The sequence below is a fragment of the Triturus cristatus genome, chromosome 4_2, assembly GCF_964204655.1.
Source record: "Triturus cristatus chromosome 4_2, aTriCri1.1, whole genome shotgun sequence".
NCBI classification, from domain to species: domain Eukaryota; kingdom Metazoa; phylum Chordata; class Amphibia; order Caudata; family Salamandridae; genus Triturus; species Triturus cristatus.
This window is the reverse complement of record NC_140586.1, coordinates 779,366,556-779,385,852: the sequence shown is the minus strand read 5'-3', so window position 1 is coordinate 779,385,852 and position 19,297 is coordinate 779,366,556. Positions and strand designations below refer to the sequence as shown.

General features: G+C 41.9%; 1 protein-coding gene across 1 annotated transcript in view; it reads right to left on the bottom strand.

Annotated features, from left to right (window-relative positions):
- LOC146835031 (cytochrome P450 4B1-like) overlaps positions 1–19,297 on the bottom strand; it is a 268,573-nt gene that overhangs the window by 103,408 nt on the left and 145,868 nt on the right. The window contains exons 4-6 of the mRNA XM_085602692.1: positions 14,836–14,963; positions 5,519–5,643; positions 1,929–2,080 (exon numbers count right to left, since the gene is read on the bottom strand). Coding sequence (XP_085458818.1) covers positions 1,929–2,080; positions 5,519–5,643; positions 14,836–14,963 — 405 coding nt within the window. The remainder of the gene's footprint in view (positions 1–1,928; positions 2,081–5,518; positions 5,644–14,835; positions 14,964–19,297) is intronic.

Sequence of the window (19,297 nt, the reverse complement as noted above, 5' to 3'; positions counted from 1 at the left end):
GAAAAAGTCAATATAAGCCACCTCGAATTGAGGGTTGCTGCTCATGAATCACACCTGCAACCTTACTTCGGTTGAATGTCTGTGCTAAACAATTCAAGAAAGCAAAAAAACCAATCTCGCTTGCTGGAGTCCTTTGTTTTGTAATCGGATCACCCCACCTTGCCATCTGAGATCAGTAGCCACCACGTGCAAACAATTCAAGGCATTCTTAACTAATTCAGTTTTCATCACCTTTTGTTAGCTTTAGAATGTTTTAAGAATCAACTTCCAAAGACACTTGGATCTGGAGATGTTTTCAAATAAGAATTTATCTGGTTTGAGTTTGAGGTCTGATTCATTAAGGTTTGTGTGTTTTTTTCAGTAGAACAGCTTCACTGCTTCTCCCTTTTGCAGAGATAACATCTGTCTTTGCAGCATATTCTCTCTCATGCTTAAAAGTGATTACCATTCTTTCTGTCATTTCTCCCCAGCACCCTGGCCAGCATCTTCTGCCTGGCTGTGATAAAGCCTGGTTCTAATTTTCTTACTTATTATTCCAATAGCTGTAGCTTAATACATTCTATTAGACTGTTTTTCTTCAATTTTATTTTCTAAGTTGCATCTGGTCAGTCATTTAATTAAATGTATTTAAAAGAGAGCAAATCTCAACACAAATGGCGGTCACAGTATGCCTAAAAACAATCTTGTTCGATTATGTGCAACTCCCTACCCTATAGAAGAAAAGTGTTGTTTTCTGTTTGGTACCAGGAATTTGAGCAACTTGGTGACAGTGAAGGAGTTACTATCCAGGTTAAATACATGAACTCAATCAGATCTTGCATTTTGATTTCAGAAGGTGTCATCATGAAGACTGTTGCCCCTTTCTCAGACATCCCAGTGCAAATAAGCTGCTTAGAATCATGCATTTAGCCATTGTGAGGAGGAGCTCAGGGGGTTGGTAATTTTGAAGTAGATTTTTCTGTCATCAGTGTAGGATTTGATGTGAGGTGTTTTCTGAAGAGGGCCATCATTGTCAGCAAGTAAACCTTTTTGGGAGGACCGCCTTGGGGATCCTACATGTTATTGCTAACGGGTAGAAGAAGGATGATTTTCTCTAGTGAAGATGCATTAACGATTTCATTAAATTACTTTAGTGCCTGCACAATCTTAGATTCAGTTCTGTGATTCTGGATTTCGCATATCGGAAATTGTACACAATTTGGTTTAATGCTGCATATAGATCACTAAGGAACCGCAAGCTTCTCACCTGTGTGCTATGATGTCAGGCAGGACTGATGGTGGCAAGTGTTGTTTCAGTACAGTTAGGCATGGACCGACATCGGTGAGTATCAAAGATTTGGCAACGTTCCTTGTATTACTTAAGTTGTGCACCAATCTCTATCCTGTTTTTTCAGAGGCCATGCAAAGTGATCTATGGAGCAGATGCTGACCAGTGAGAACTAGTCTGGAAAGAAGCTTATCCTGCATGGGGATTATTACAGGATTATTGAAGGTCTTGAGAATGGTCTCAGCGCCAAGGGTGATGCTTGTTAGCGAGGGTCAGGATGGCTTAGGTGTGGATTTCAGAGTTCAAAGCACTGATGGATTTGGTTTTATTGTCATTGGTAGGACTTAAAGTAAATCTGATGTATAGAGTCAAAAGGGGTTTATAAGGAGGTCGGAAGGGAAAGTTAGAAGGATTCGGATGAGTTTCCCAGGTTTTCAAAGTAAACCTTTTGGGAATATTGTAAGAACTAGCATAGAAATCTAAGTATACAATCAAAATGTACGTTTAAGATGTGTGACTATCAGTGAGGTATCGGTTTGTTTGAGAAGTAATAACTTCAATATCTGCAATGGATGATAACACAGTTACTTTTAATATCAGAATCACAGAACAGTGGTCAAAACATATGAATGTCAAATATGAGAAAGTGCATTACTGTTACCTGTATGGAGGTGGGCTATTCTGCAGGCTCTACGAAAGCGGTAGCCTTGCGGACTGAGGTAGTAAATCAGATCATTGTGGTAAGGAAAGTAGTGCACTCTTTGCTGCACTAGGTATGAGAGATCATAGACTGCTTGGATGTAGGAAGAATCACTGAAATCAGGGAGAAAGGAGAAGTTAAATCAAAAGACTGACTTCAGAAATTCAAGGAAATCATGGGAATGCATAAACATTCATGATGGAAGTGTCTTGCAGTAATGACATATTTTCAAGGCATCACAGGAAAGCTCACACAGACATCATATAACTTAGTAGAAAGTTGCACTTTTTTCTTTATGCAAGTTTAAGGGCATACATCACGGGTATTCATTCTGCATGGAGACGCGATGGCATCACAAACTCAACCTGCTCTGAGCCACTCACATAGGAGGCCTGTACAACAGGATATTGTTATTGGATGCCATGAAGAGCTGCACAACCTTTGAGAGAAGGAATAAAGATGCAGGAAAGATGGGTGTTACTGTTGGAAGGACTCAAAGGACAAAATGAGCTTTCAGGCCATGGGATATGAAAACCCAGTGATCATTATGGAGGGAGGGCAACAACATCCCAAAGGTGGAACTAGATTGTAAAACTAAAGAGCAACTTCCCCTGTCATTATAGCAGATTTCTGCTCTAAATAAAACAGGTCATTTTAGTTTCAGAAAGCACAGGGAAATATTCTGGTCTTCAGCCTCAATGGCAGAGATATGCTCCCCCGCCATGGTGGGCAGTCTTAACTGTGGCAAGTTTTCATCAGATACCGTGGCAGAGGTAGTAAGTGGCTGTTGGAGAATTTGCCCCACAAATTCTAAACAAGGCTATGAGTCACTCATGAGCAATAGAAAATAACATTAATATCAGAAAAGCCCTACCTACTGAACGATGACCTGATACCCAGAAACCAGACACACTTCATGCACTGTTCATGCTAAAAAGCTTTATAACTGCATTTGGTACCATACCTAGATAAAACAAATTTCTAAGTAAGCAAACCCATGGGGCAGTGCATGCACTTTGCATGTCATTGACTGGTGTTACCAGGAACAAACAAATTGGAACAAAGTTTCAAAATCAACTTTAAAAAAATGATACACATGCGATGACGTCTGAAGCTGGAGTCAATAGGGCAGCAATGCTGTATCTCATCAGGGCCTGGAAGCCTGAGTGGACAAAAGGGCAAGAGGTGAAGGTTGAAAAGGTGTGGGGATGCTAAAAAACAGATGTAGCTGGTGGAAAGACACAATAGAGAAAATCGTTTTGCACTCAACAAGGAAACTGAAGAATACAAAGAGAAAAATCAACGAAAGTATGACAATTTCATGCTAACTTAATTTTAAATATGCATTAGAATGCCACATAGGTGAATCAAATATCTTCATCCAACCAGTGAGGCATCTATTAAGATCTGTGCAGGCAAGTCATACTGGGAGAACGGTGGATGGTGGCACACAGCAGCGTGGCAGTGCAAGTAGCACCATGTAGGAGTCCTTGTTCTGTCTGGTGGAACTCATAGATGGTGGATGGTGGGCATCACATTACGGTCTTCATAAACTAGACCTATGGGAATGCATACGATTCCCAAGGAATTGGGTAGGGATGTAAACACTTTTATTAACTACTCTGAGATGCATAAATGCTCACAGGCAAAATGTAAATTATGGTGTTGCCATTCTTTTGGGATGTGTACCCCCACAGAGGAAAAGTAATTCTAAGGATTACCAGGCCACCCCAGGATGAAGAGGACACACGGCCTGTCTCTCCCTGTTCGGGACCGAAGAGTTCTAAGCAACTACCCACCTATCACACATGCATAGTAGGCCATCATCCCCTAATTGTGGCCTTCTGCTAGTATAGTCCATTTCCACCCAATCCCCTACCATCTTTTCTCTTTAGAAATGAGATAATCCGCGACCTGCTATGGGACGGTAAACCACCAAGACCCAAAAGTAAACACTAGGGTGGTTCAATGGGGGAATTGGCCTCCTGGATATTAAATAATATTACTGGGCGGATCAGCTCGCTGCCATAAATCAATGGACATACAGGACACAGGGTGACCCTGGATCCAAATGGATAGATGGCTTCTACTGGGGGGTGGTTTCACAGGGGCACTATACTTAAATTTCGTAAAGCCAAAACTGACAGGGCCCACAGGTCACGCGGTCCAGGTGTGGAGAGCAGCCACGAAGAGCCTGGGATGGGAGGGTAAGATCACGCAGGCCACACCACTGTGGTAAAACGATCGTCTGGGCAGGTTGATTCGCACAATGGAATTTGACCGCTGGGACCTCATAGGTATTTCAAGAGTGGGAGACTTGTGGAAGGCGGGTGAGGTGATTTCCTTCACCCACCTGCAGACGGAATATGAGCTGGCAAGCACTGAATACTTTAGATACCTTCAGCTCAGACATGCTTTACAAGCCGTGCTATTTAAGGGGGAGTCACCACCTGAATCCTCCCCGCTCGAGGATAGGGTCTGGATGGGGATCTGCCAGAGAAAGCCATATTGCTTTGGCTTTGTGCAAAATGGGACTATGATGTAGCGGGGCTTGAGGACGAGGAGTGGCTTGCGGCTTTGGCCTCTCCTAAAGAGGTGGCCATTTCCTCAAGGCTCAGATTAGTACAGTTGAAGATACTACACAGAACCTACCTAGCCGGGCCAATGCTGGTGAGAATGGGATATTGCACTGAGGGAGGGTGCCCCAGGTAATGTGGGCAGGTGGGCACTTTTATTCATATGCTTTGGGAGTGCATAACTATTCAGAGTTACTGGTCAGTGGTAGTGGGTTACATGGAAGATGTACTGGGACAAAAGATTGATTGTAATATCAAGTTAGGTCTCTTGAATGTCTGGGGCCCGACTGATTTGAATTCCAAGGAGCAGATTTGGGTGATCCTGGGGCTGATGGTTGTAAAAAGAAATGTAGCACGGAAGTGGAAGACGCGCGACCCACCAAGATTAGATGACTGGGTTAAAGATATGGATTGGTGCATGGTAACAGAAAAGGCCATATATGAATCCAGAGGGTGCCCCACCAAGCAGACACAGATCTGGTAGAAATTGAATAATTACAGGGAAGGGATATGCGAGCCCCCACAAACCAGAGGTGGCATCGGCATAATGGGTCTGGCCACTGGGGAGTCGTGAGTAAATTACTGACAGATCATGTGATTTCAAGTTTGCTGCCTGTCATGTACCAATATCCTGCCGCTACTGCTCATATATGTGTGTTTTCCTGATTGTCAAATTTTGTCTTCAATAAATAAAATTATTTAAAAAAAAAGAAATGAGATAATCAGCAGGAAGTTACCCCGACGCATTCTAAAAGGGTTTTTGTTGTGTGTCCCATTCCTGATGGTCAGGATTCCACCACCGGATTGGTGCTATCGCAGCTTCCATCCCCAATTTACAATTTGAATTCTGGTTGTGGGTCCGTGAACTTGGTGGAGAAAAGCTAACGTCTCCCATCATCACAGTCTAAACAGATCCCCCTCCTGAAATCACCTTAAAGCCTTTAGTACCAAAGATGAAATAGTCTTGAAACTTACCTGTCTGTTTGGCAGTTACTGTCATAGCTGAAGGCACATTTCATGATGCTGTCTAGGGTCATTAGGCTGACAGGCTGGAAGACTTCCACTGATCTGTTTTTATTAGGGAGCTTTTCCAACTTATCCTAGAGTGGAAGAAATATAAAATGCATACACTAAGTGCATAACACTGTGAAAAAAGTTCTCTTTTAAGTTGAGGTTTTTAGTTCAAAAACACAATGTAGCTACTTCCAGGTGAGGCTGCATAGCCAAGATGACTTGATGCCACACATACGCCAGCTGTTCCATTCTGATGATATTTTTAAGCTTTAAATATAGTCGGAAATTATATAACAAATGATGCTTTTACACAAGAGTCACTCAGATGGCAATAAAAATGAACCAGAACAAGTGAGCAGAAAGCTTATATACTGGGAGACACTATATGTTTTGAGTTTTTATTAGATAATTGAAACAAAATAAACAAGCATTGGCATAGCCAATAGGTCTCGCCTTTGGGACCTTATAAGTATTTAGCCATGCAACAGTTGATGTTGTTGCACTAAGTATATTGTGCTGCATAAGTAAATGCTCATAAGGTCCCAAAAGCGAGACCTATTGGCTATGCCAATGCTTGTTTTATCATTTAGTTAGGATGTATGCAAACACAGTTCCAACAGAAGTGCATTGTTAATAAATGTAAAACACAGAAGAACGGCTTATAGAACATAAAGATAATTATTTTCATCTATCCAAGTTCAATTTACCCCAAATAAAAAAGTATCTTTAAACAGGATATTACTTTTTTGTGCCAATAACGTATTCAATATAATACCCACAAACCTGAGATTTTGTAATTGTGTTATTTCTATGATGAAAGACATTCCAGATTTCTTATTTTGGACATTAGGTTCAACCAATTGGATAACACGGGAGTGGAGTGAGATTTCCATTTGTTGTGATCGTGGCCAAAGAAACAGTTCTGCTCTTCCAAGGAGTATGAAACCTGGACCTACACGTATGTCTTCCAAAAAAGTTACAAATTGTGTCAGATAACGCGTCAAAATAAGAAATCGAGTGTCACGGTGGGGATAAGACAAACACATCTGAATCCAAATGAAGATATTAATGTATATGTGTGTGTTTATAAAAAAAATAAGGTCGAAATGTAGTACAACACCCATATACCATAAAGCTGCATATGGAAGAGTACAATCAAGCAAAACATCTGAGAAATAGGTAGGTATTGTTATTTAAATTCCACTACCCTATTTAGGAAGCAGCAGAGCATTGTACATTACATTGGAGGCGGTTTGGGAGATGGTCGTTGATCGTGTACATCAAGTGGGGATTGCCCATACATATATTACATATTTTTTAATTGAGACTAAGTGATTAGGTACTCAGCCACATTTCTTACACAGGCAAACCGAGTTCATTGTAGTGGTTCTTGTTTAATTGATTCTCTAAGACTAAACTGCTGAAGTGGACCAATGCTGATTAGATCCTGTCATTTGCAGGTGTCACAGAAATTGTGCAGAAATTGCATTACACACGGAGATATATTCCTAGTTTACTTATCAAAGCATAAATAGGTGTGAAAAAAAGGAGTTAACATGAATCAAGGACTAATAGACTGCCAGTTTTCGCCAGATGCCGGAACCAGCAGACCAAGTGGAATGAAGTAATTAATTTCTGCTTCACCTGTCCTTTGGCAAAATCCCAACAATATGCCTTGTGAAAGAGACAGTGAGGTTTTGTGTTCACGTTGGTTCATAATGGCTTTCTGTATATTATTATGGTAACCTAGTGTTAATATAAGCATCATCCTACACATCTGTAACCTTTAATTCTCCTGGTAACCTAGTGTTAATATAAGCATCATCCTACACATCTGTAACCTTTAATTCTCCTGAGTAGCACGATGGCTAATCGTGGTTGAAGTACTTAATGGGGGTGTATATATTTAAAAATGTAAAGAGTGAAAATAAAAAAGTACTCTATACACCTCAAAGTAGTACAATTTATATTCTATAAAATAAGTGCATTAACTTACTGACCTGTTGAACCAGCTCACACAAGCTGCTGAGATCGGATGTTGGATTAAAAGATGGCAATAACGGACGCTAAAAAGGGAAATTACTTGCCTTTATAACAAGCATTGGTCGCGGGGAATGCAAAGATGGGGGCTGCAGGGGGAAAGAGAGGCAGAGGGTGTTGTGTGCGCGCGCGCCGGCAAACACGCGAGTGGTGCGCGCGCAGCAGCGACCAAAGTGAAAGTAATTGCACGTTCACGCGAGCGTGAATGCAAGCATTAGGCCAGCAAAAGCCGGTGGGAAGCACTTTTAAAACCCACTTACAAAAGTCGAGCAACAGCGCATGCGCTGCTGTAGGCTCGACCTAAAAAGAAGTATGAAAAGAAAAGAGAATCTCGGTCTTGGATGGGTAATAGAGAAGAAGCAGATATGCAGCTGTCCCTGCAGAACAGGCATGCAAGCAGGTTCTTCAGTTCTGCGTTGCTTAATGCTGGGCGTATTCAAGTGTGGTTTGTGTAACACCGATGGTCTCACTGCTCCAGCACAAAATAGGTATAGTACTCCAAGGCTGTAGGTGCCTACCTGACCACTGGGTACTACTAAAGGCAAGGAACTGAGCAGGAAGTTCATGATGCACCTACTAGGATATGAGTTTAAATAAGATTACATTAATTAAAGTGACTGCTAGTGTATCTCATGATGCCCTGTCATCCAACCAAGCAACTGCTGTGGTCACTTCACAGTATACAAGTGTGGAACGAATCAGAGCAGAGGGGAAAAGGAAAATCAACATAGGAGAGCGCTAGAACGATATACTACTGCATGCAAAACAACTGCTTTACACGCGCATGAACAGAATAAGGGAAGGACTGAGACCTGGAGGAGTTCTGTGAGTGGTCAGTGTAGCTAAGACACTGGCAGCCAGACAAATGCTCTACATGTTTATTCAGTAATTCTAAAAGTGTCCCTTAAAAAGATCATTATTGTGGTGATGAAGTTTCTAGACAAAAAGTATGGGGCATAATTAAAAGTGCTCACTTCTGGTACCCCACTTAGAGCACAGTGTGGGACACCTCTCACAACTCTCCCCACCATCCTTCCCCAAGGGCCCACATATTACAGGCTGCATCTAAACCTTGAACAGCCTGACTACAAGGTTGATTGTGGGCCACATCAGGAACTGAAGTACAATTATCTCTTATGTGATGTGGCGCATAAGCCTCCAGCCTCCACAACTTAATGTACTGTGCACTTCACAAAAAGCATGATAGCCTCAGTATCAGAGTGAAACCTATACTGAGGGGAGGTGTTTGTGCCAGGGTCGATTATATACACCCTGCATTGCACTTTGAGGGCGGGGAAAGGAGAAATAGTGCAGACCAAGTGATATGACCCAGCTTCATTTTTAGTCACTATAAAACCAAGCTTATGAGTTGAAAGGCAAACCAGCAGATAACTGTACTCAACTGACACTCAAATCCTGTAGGCTCTAACACAAATACTCCAAATTTTCTCACTGGTAGTTTAGGAAATGGGTTGATCATAATTTCACGATCAATGCATTTCTCAAACATGAGTGTGTGAGAAACTAAGTGCATGAAACTCAAGAGAATAGTCAAGTAATAGTGATACGTTACAAGACATAAAGAAACACTGATTGAAAGGAAATAAAGTAAACAAAAGTACAATACGGGAGAAGCTAGAGTCGGCAAGAGGTATTAGGAAGAAGGACGCACAATAGGTACAGACTAAAAGGCGAAGTTTCTATGCCAACTGGGTATGACCGACCGCAATGATCAGTGGATGATTCCCCCACTGAGGCTGGGCACAGTGCTTGACCAAATGTAAGAAGATATGTGTTAGTGATAGCAGCACGTAACACAAAATATCAACACGCTTTAAGATTACACTATTCCTCAAAAGGTCCTTCATTCTTACCCACCTCACAGTAGTCTGAGTCTGAAGTCAACAACCACCAATTAGCTAAAGGTTCTTCCCTATAAATACAAGATATACAAGAATCTATACCACCCTCTGGAACTCCAATCACTTAGGCTTCTAAGAGAAATAACTCAGATTCAGGAAAAATAAATTGATAAACCATTACATCGGTACTGCCTTCGATCGGACTAACCTATAGCTGACAAAGAAATTCATTCCTGCTTCAAGATGATGTTGGAAAGTATTCGAAGGTGGGTGTCTCTGTAGGATTAATAAATGCCACCTCACCCCTCCATCCCTGGCAGACACTTTCTGGGTTCAGACCAATGGCTGGTTCTTCTGGGTTCTGCCCAATGGCCGGTTCTTCTCCTTGGAGGGCAAAATGGGAGATTTCAAAATAGCAGAATTGTGTATTGAAAGAGTGCCAGCCCCTTTCTACATGAATCTGCACAAATCGTGCCACACCTACACAGGATTAATCATGCTGAATCGGAATTTGTCACAGGATGCCACAGTTACCAGCAAATGAAAACTTTTTTGAGCCCCTACCCTTTTTTAACTCTGTCTAACTTAATGGATCTGCAGTTTTAAAAATACCAAGAGTAAGCTTGTTAAGAGTCTGCCGAATTTCATGCAAATTTACAAATGGTTAATTTGTCAAATACAGCATATGCATCACAGAGCAGACGGTATCCTATCTGCCAAACTCACGGTTCCTTTGCTCAATTTAAAGTCGGCAGAAGCACTGTTTTTAGTACAAAGTCCACACCCCTTGCAATCACCACCCTACATGTTAGTGCGAGAAAACAAAGCTTACAATGCCTTTACAGTTGGAAAAAAGTCTGTAAATACCCATAAAGCCTGTTCCTATCGAACTACAGGTATTAAACCAGGTGTATGTCCGTCCTGAATAAACACCTTTGTTAAGAGCTACTTCTTTTTTTTATTTTTTTCTATTATTTTTATTGAAGTACTTTAGTGACAATAAAGACTGCTGGTCAAACATACACAGGATCAAACACCATAAAAGACAACTTCAACATAAAGGATTCTCAAATAATAAAGTTAAGCATCATCCACTAAATAACCATCAGTCCGAATCAAAAAAAGAACCCCAAATTTTATCAAATTTTCTCCCTCCTCCCACCCGCAGAGCATAAATATGTTCACTCTTTCTTACTCTCCTCATTTTCTGCATCCACTCTAATTTAGTTGGAATCTGTTTTGACCGCCAGTTTTGCAGTAGTAAAGATCTTGCAACTGCCGTTGCTATATACAGTAGTTTTGTCAATTGGGCAGATATTTTAAGATCTGAATCAAAACCATATAGTATCAGTTTTTCATTAAAAGGGAGCGTAATTTTAAAATAAATCTGGCAGAACACAAAAATATCGTCCCAAAATTCCCTTATATTGTTACAATGTGCCATTACATGAGACCAGTTGGCGGATATGTGTTGTGTACATCTAAAACAGTTTGAAGGATAGTTTGAATACATTTTGGAAATAGCAGCAGGAGTACGATATAATAACCATTTCCCCAAAAATAACATTCTACGCCAATTAGCTCCCCGAAGTATATTAAAGTTAAAATGGTTAATAGTCTTCCAAGTATTCATAGATAGTACATGGTTTTCTTGTTCCTTCCATTTTTTAATTACTTTTTGACTTAAATCCGTTTCCCTACTATATGTTAAACAACGTTTCCATTCCCCTGGTCTCTTTATACACTCATTTATAAGGAGATCTTTAACCAATTGCGTTGGTTGATTAAGCTGTTCAATATCAAGTTGGCCCAAAAATTTAAAAATAGTATTATATGACAAAACCAACAAAAAATTTGTCTGAACAAGACTTGCCATCTCTCTAGGAGTTATCCAGCCTCCATTTTTTAAAAAATCAGTTACTTTACTAAATCCTGCTCTGGCCCAATTGTCCGCTATATCAGATCCACCTTTAATACCCATCAGTGGAAAAATACTGGACAGTGGAGTTGTTACATTAAATAGTGGAAGTGAATATCTATTAAACATAACAGTACGTTTTTTAAGAAACCATATAAGAATCTTATAGCGAACTAATTTGGGAGATTTAAAAATCTGCGGGGGAGGGGGTAACTCATTTTCAAAACAGATTAAGTCGAAGAAACAATTAATAAACAAGTTTTGACCTTGAGTTTGATTCCTAAATCTCGACAAATACTGTATAAAATAAGCATTATAATAATCTCTAATATTTGGCAGAGAAAGTCCTCCTTGATCTAAATCCGCATAGAGAGTATTAATTGCTATACGAGGAGGCTTCTTTGCCCATACGAATGCAGAGAACATAGATTCAATCTTGGAAAAATACGTTCCTGATAAAAACAAGGAATAGTAGAGAACAAAAAATTAAATAACGGAAGAATAGACATTTTTATCAGGGCAACCCGGCCCAGGATTGATAATGGCAAGGAATTCCAACGTGTAAACATTAAGCGGATCTTTAGAAGAAGGGGATCAAAGTTAAGCATGTATAAATCCTTAACTGACTGTGAGAAATAGACCCCGAGATATCTTTTGGGTTTAGTATTAATGCAACACTTTAGATCGGGATGTATTTCTGGATCTCTATTCCCACAAATCATGATCTCTGTTTTCTTTTTATTGATCCGGTAACCCCCTAGGGCTTCGAACTCTTCGAAGATCTGAAGCATCTTAACTTGTGAATGAAGCTCAGGTTTAATTAATAACATAATATCATCCGCATAAAGTTTGATCTTACTCATTGAAGGAATTGGGGGAGAGATATTACCACAGTTCCTTATTGCAGCCGCAAGGGGCTCAATAAAGAACGCAAACAAGACTGGGGATAAGGGACATCCCTGTCTCGTACCTCTCTTAACAAAAACAGTGCCGACCATTACCGTATTTATAATAATATTTGCTTTGGCCATAGTATACAGATTTCGAATTAAATTTACAATTTTATGGGGAATACCAAAGTGCCTTAAAATAATAAAAAGTGTCTCCCAAACCACCAAATCAAAAGCTTCACAGTATACAAGCGTGGAACGAATCAGAGCAGAGGGGAAAAGGAAAATCAACATAGGAGTGCGCTAGAACGATATACTACTGCATGCAAAACAACTGCTTTACACGCGTATGAACAGAATAAGGGAAGGACTGAGACCTGGAGGAGTTCTGTGAGTGGTCAGTGTAGCTAAGACACTGGCAGCCAGACAAATGCTCTACATGTTTATTCAGTAATTCTAAAAGTGTCCCTTAAAAAGATCATTATTGTGGTGATGAAGTTTCTAGACAAAAAGTATGGGGCATAATTAAAAGTGCTCACTTCTGGTACCCCACTTAGAGCACAGTGTGGGACACCTCTCACAACTCTCCCCACCATCCTTCCCCAAGGGCCCACATATTACAGGCTGCATCTACACCTTGAACAGCCTGACTACAAGGTTGATTGTGGGCCACATCAGGAACTGAAGTACAATTATCTCTTATGTGATGTGGCGCATAAGCCTCCAGCCTCCACAACTTAATGTACTGTGCACTTCACAAAAGGCATGATAGCCTCAGTATCAGAGTGAAACCTATACTGAGGGGAGGTGTTTGTGCCAGGGTCGATTATATACACCCTGCATTGCACTTTGAGGGCGGGGAAAGGAGAAATAGTGCAGACCAAGTGATATGACCCAGCTTCATTTTTAGTCACTATAAAACCAAGCTTATGAGTTGAAAGGCAAACCAGCAGATAACTGTACTCAACTGACACTCAAATCCTGTAGGCTCTAACACAAATCCTCCAAATTTTCTCACTGGTAGTTTAGGAAATGGGTTGATCATAATTTCACGATCAATGCATTTCTCAAACATGAGTGTGTGAGAAACTAAGTGCATGAAACTCAAGAGAATAGTCAAGTAATAGTGATAAGTTACAAGACATAAAGAAACACTGATTGAAAGGAAATAAAGTAAACAAAAGTACAATACGGGAGAAGCTAGAGTCGGCAAGAGGTATTAGGAAGAAGGACGCACAATAGGTACAGACTAAAAGGCGAAGTTTCTATGCCAACTGGGTATGACCGACCGCAATGATCAGTGGATGATTCCCCCACTGGGGCTGGGCACAGTGCTTGACCAAATGTAAGAAGATATGTGTTAGTGATAGCAGCACGTAACACAAAATATCAACACGCTTTAAGATTACACTATTCCTCAAAAGGTCCTTCATTCTTACCCACCTCACAGTAGTCTGAGTCTGAAGTCAACAACCACCAATTAGCTAAAGGTTCTTCCCTATAAATACAAGATATACAAGAATCTATACCACCCTCTGGAACTCCAATCACTTAGGCTTCTAAGAGAAATAACTCAGATTCAGGAAAAATAAATTGATAAACCATTACATCGGTACTGCCTTCGATCGGACTAACCTATAGCTGACAAAGAAATTCATTCCTGCTTCAAGATGATGTTGGAAAGTATTCGAAGGTGGGTGTCTCTGTAGGATTAATAAATGCCACCTCACCCCTCCATCCCTGGCAGACACTTTCTGGGTTCAGACCAATGGCTGGTTCTTCTGGGTTCTGCCCAATGGCCGGTTCTTCTCCTTGGAGGGCAAAATGGGAGATTTCAAAATAGCAGAATTGTGTATTGAAAGAGTGCCAGCCCCTTTCTACATGAATCTGCACAAATCGTGCCACACCTACACAGGATTAATCATGCTGAATCGGAATTTGTCACAGGATGCCACAGTTACCAGCAAATGAAAACTTTTTTGAGCCCCTACCCTTTTTTAACTCTGTCTAACTTAATGGATCTGCAGTTTTAAAAATACCAAGAGTAAGCTTGTTAAGAGTCTGCCGAATTTCATGCAAATTTACAAAAGGTTAATTTGTCAAATACAGCATATGCATCACAGAGCAGACGGTATCCTATCTGCCAAACTCACGGTTCCTTTGCTCAATTTAAAGTCGGCAGAAGCACTGTTTTTAGTACAAAGTCCACACCCCTTGCAATCACCACCCTACATGTTAGTGCGAGAAAACAAAGCTTACAATGCCTTTACAGTTGGAAAAAAGTCTGTAAATACCCATAAAGCCTGTTCCTATCCAACTACAGGTATTAAACCAGGTGTATGTCCGTCCTGAATAAACACCTTTGTTAAGAGCTACTTCATATGAGAAAACAGCAAGGCAAAAAAATATACATGCACATAAGTAAAGATTAAATCATACTGTGATGTTTTTAAAGGAGGAATAAATAGTAGACCATATTAAGCCATCCCTGCTTCTGTGCAGCCCACCCCCTTGAAATGGGAGTCTAAATAAAAGGTAGCTGGCATGAAAAGCCATATAAATCCATACCAGCATAGTTTTGGTTGAGTCTGAGATCAATTTCACGTAAGGTTTTAAAACATCGTAGTGAAAGCCAGGAGTCAACAGTCTTCGATGCTGAAACCACTTTGGCCCGGACAAAACCAGCAATCCTCTTCCTATGGGGAAAAAAAACACCAGGAGGTTAAATGCAGGACAGCAGTTTAAAAGATCGGAAATAAGTATTTTAAAAAAAGCGTATTCATCCATAACACCACCAATACAAATGAATGTATTTTTCATGCATTAACATATTGTTATGTCATACTCTCACAACATAACAACGTCCCAATACTTCCAAAAAGTCTCAATAAAATATTTGAAACTCGTATTTTCCTGTGATCTGCATTAACATTAAAAATAGTTTCTGTGTATGTTTTAGATCAGGGGTCTCTAACTTTTTCTGTAATGAGAGCTACTTCTGATCAATGAAAATTGTCGTAAACTACCGAAGACCAAGCAACACGTGCATTGTTCCCCGACACCACCTCGCCCAACTTCGTTGACTCAAACCAAAGGCCCATGGAGCCAGAGTATGGCTTGAACAAAATACTTTTACTAGGAGTACTATGATAAGACTACCATGTACTCCAGTGAGTGCATGGTCTGTGGGGAGGTATGAACATGTGTGTGAATGAATGGCATATATGTGTATAGCTGATTGAGAACCTGTGCCTTGTGTGGTTGTGGCACAGGACACACGTTTCGCCATATGGGGCACCGTTACATGTACAACACAAATATACAACCATTTTCTTTTTGAATGGGAGACATTTAAAGTGCAGAATGTTCTGCAAAAATGTTCGTAATATGGAACATTTTTCTGTACTTAGTGGAACATTTGTCTGCACTTTAAATACCTCCCATTTAAAAAAAGGGTGTATTTTTCAGCTATAATATGACTGTGTGTATACCAGTCACAGAGAGCAAGATGCCTACTGTGTGTAACTGTGACACTTTGAAATGGGAAAGAAAGCAACTAAAGAGCAAACTGTATGTTTATATGCATTACATAAAACTCATAATTTTATTATTCTCCCATGTCAAAGTGTCTTTACAAACAGAAGGCATTTTACTCCAAGTGGCCTGTAGATATGGTGTCATATTTATAACAGGAAAATACAGTCAATTGTTTAAATGTGGGGAATTTAAAATGAAGAGACATGCTTCATAAAACATTGGGACTTAGGGACTTAATTGACTTAATTGAAAGTTGAGAAAAACACTGCTGTTTGTAAATGGCTCACTCGGAAAAGTGAAAAAATTAAACTGAAGAGTTTCATTTTCATTTTCTCTCACTTAAAAACAGTAATTTTGTTCTCATTCTCCAATACCTTGTTGAGAATGACTTTTTATTTAAGAGTTAAATACCTCAGTGCTACAGTTCTGAACCTCTGCGCCCCACGTAGGTCATAAATCTGAGCGAACACTGCTCATTGTCAAGCTCTGTATCTGCAGCCAGGTAACCTTTCCTTAACTTTAACCTGTTCCGTGCTGAGGACAGAAGAGTTCCGTCCCCACTCACAGTGGGAGTGTGTTCCATCCTTCCACCCACCCACGGGTGAAGCACAAAGGGTCCCTCTGTAGCCTGCTCATTTGCGGGTCGCAACCAGGGATGGCAGCGGAAGCGCTTCCACTGCCACCCCTGACCCCCGCTGTGATTAGATGATGTTGGCACGTGAATGGAGTCATTCGATTCCAGCGCATCGTCAGTAGAGGATGTGATTGAGGTGAGTCCTTCTCTGGGGGCTTGGTGAGGGAGAAATCAGACACAGGGGAAAGGGAAGAGTTTTTCCATTCCCCTTTTGTCTGTTTGGAGTGGATTCCTGCACCCTGATCGCAGAGAGGGTAGCGATCGTGGAGCAGAAGTCTACTCAATCGACCACCAGGACTTTTTTTTTTGTAGGGGAGCAACCCCTTGGCCATAGGCCATACCATTCAGCATTTCAATGATGTCTCTCCAGTCACAGTGCGAAAACGGTGCAACTTTAAAGTGATCACGGACCAAGTGAGGGAACTGAATATCTGTTATCAATGGGGCTCCCCTTTGTTCTCCTGGTAGGGGAAGAGGAGATCTGTGTGCTCTCTGTCTGATGCCAAGCAATTATTGGGCATCAAGGATGATTCATTTGGTTGTTGCTGTCCCGCAGAACCCCCAAAGACAGGCTGTGTCTTATCCAAAGCACAGTACGGCGCTATCAACACTGCAAGCGGCGAAAAGAGAATGAATCCCAGGAGGCCAAGTTGGGCATCATCCCTCACCTCCAAAATATGGGGAGGGCTACATCTCTGCATGCTTCTATTGATTACCACCTGTGACACAGCAATGACTATGCACTTCTTGACTGACCTTCTACTATTCCACCTCATGTGGGTCTGCTGGTCCATGGGGACCCAGAGGTTGCTCCTGACTTCACACTATGCAGCCATAGGTTGCCTCTCCTGCACCTCGCTCACCCCACTTTGCACCCCATGAGGGCGACACCCCTGGCAGGATCAGTGTATCCATACACCGATCTCCGCAAGACGAGTAGAACTATGTTGGGGCTTGTTGGCCATTGATTGTTGTGTTTTTTTGTTCTAGGTTCAGTGCTTCTTGGGGGGGATTGCACCTGCACTCTTATGCTCCCACCCCCGACATTCCATGACTGGCCCCACAGCACGTCCCCTCTCAGCTATGGGCACTGCGCATGCTAAGACCTCCTTTGGTGCATGGGGATAGTTTAGCACACTAAGGGGCATATCAGCAACAACCGGCGATAATTATCGCTAAGCGCTCTTAGCGCTAGGATAATTATCGCCGGCTAGCGTGGATTTTTATCGCTGAGATAGCGTGCTATTAGCAACGCTTATCTCAAAAGCGATAAAAATCCTCACGCTAACTGCCTAACGTGAGAATATCGCTGGAAACCCAGCGATAATCTCACGCAATGTGGCGTTAGCTTGATGATAGGAACTCACAAACTTAGCCATGATATCCACCTTCCATAGGATATCATGGCTAAGTCAGTCCTGAAGCAGGCGTAAGGAAAGTAGCGAAAACAGGGGTTATCGCTACTTTTCTTGCCGCTATGCTTCATAGCGTGGGGCTTGATAGGAGAAATGTCGCTTAGCGACATTTCTCCTGTCATGTCAGGTCAGGAACGCCCACTTTGCATCTCATTAGAGATGCAAAGCTGGGCATTAGGAATTCCTAGGCTAACGCAAGTTTTCACGCGTTAGCGTGAGCTTGCTAATTAGGCGATACAATTATCGCCGCTTTTTGGCCGAAAACGGCCGCAAAAGTGGCGATAATTCTATCGCCTCGCCTTACTGTAAGTTGCTCTCCTTAAATATCCAGGTGGTAAACTCGCCTAGCAAGCACAAATAAGTCTGGTGGTACTTCCTACTGCAGGATTCAGATGTCACTGTCCTTCAGGAGACTTGCCTTTTGGGGTAGACACCCTCCACATGGCTCACCCAAAGTACCCTCACTGCTTCTGGGCGCATGCTCCAATAAAACTCTGGAAGTAGGCATCCTGTGCAAGCCGGTTTTCTGTACTAAAGTCCAGAAAGTAGCTAAAGAAAGAGAAGGCTGCTTCATAATGCTGCGGGTGCTCCGGGGTCGGAGCTCCCTTGCACTAGTTAATCTCTATGCCCCTAACCAGGTACAGGATGCCTACCTCCGGCGGGTCTTGCAGGAACAACTGTCCGGGGTGGTGGGGGATGCTAATGTAGGCGGGGATCTGAACCTGGTGTGGGATCCAGACATTGATAGGAGCACAAAATCTATCAGGGGATGGAGGCAATGTCACCTCAACTTAAATAAGGCATCTTGGACCTGGGTTTGGTAGATGCATGGCACTATAGAAATCCGGAGATGCATGATTATTCATTTTAGTCATGTGCAGGTCTCATACTCGGGAACTGACTACCTCTTCCGCACTCACTCCCTCCTCAGAAATTTGGATACTGCAGCCTTCTCAGATATTTCCATCTCAGATCATCCCACAGAGAGCTGGTATGGACCAACAACACGCGCTCCCCCAAGGGACCCCATACTGGTGCCTTCCCCCGCACCTTCTTTGAGACCCGGTCGATGTTTGAGACATCCACAAGGGCATCGTGGACAATTTTGAACTCAATGATGCCCAGGCAGACACTGCCTTACACACACTTTGGGACGGGTTCAAGCAACCATACGGAGGGTAATATGCACCATTGCTATAGCTAGAGCATGAGAGTCTAACCTGGTAGAGGTGGGCCTGATGATTGAGATCAAGGCCCTGGAAAAGAGGGACCATATGGCCCTCACCAAACGCAATAAAAACCAGCTGGCGATTCTCCATGGCCAGTTGACGGTACATATCACTAACAAGGCCCAATGCTCTCTCCTAGCCACCCAGAAGCAAAAATACTACGGAAGGTGGTGGGGCAAAGTAGGTACACTGCTTGCTTGTAGGCTCGGCCAGTG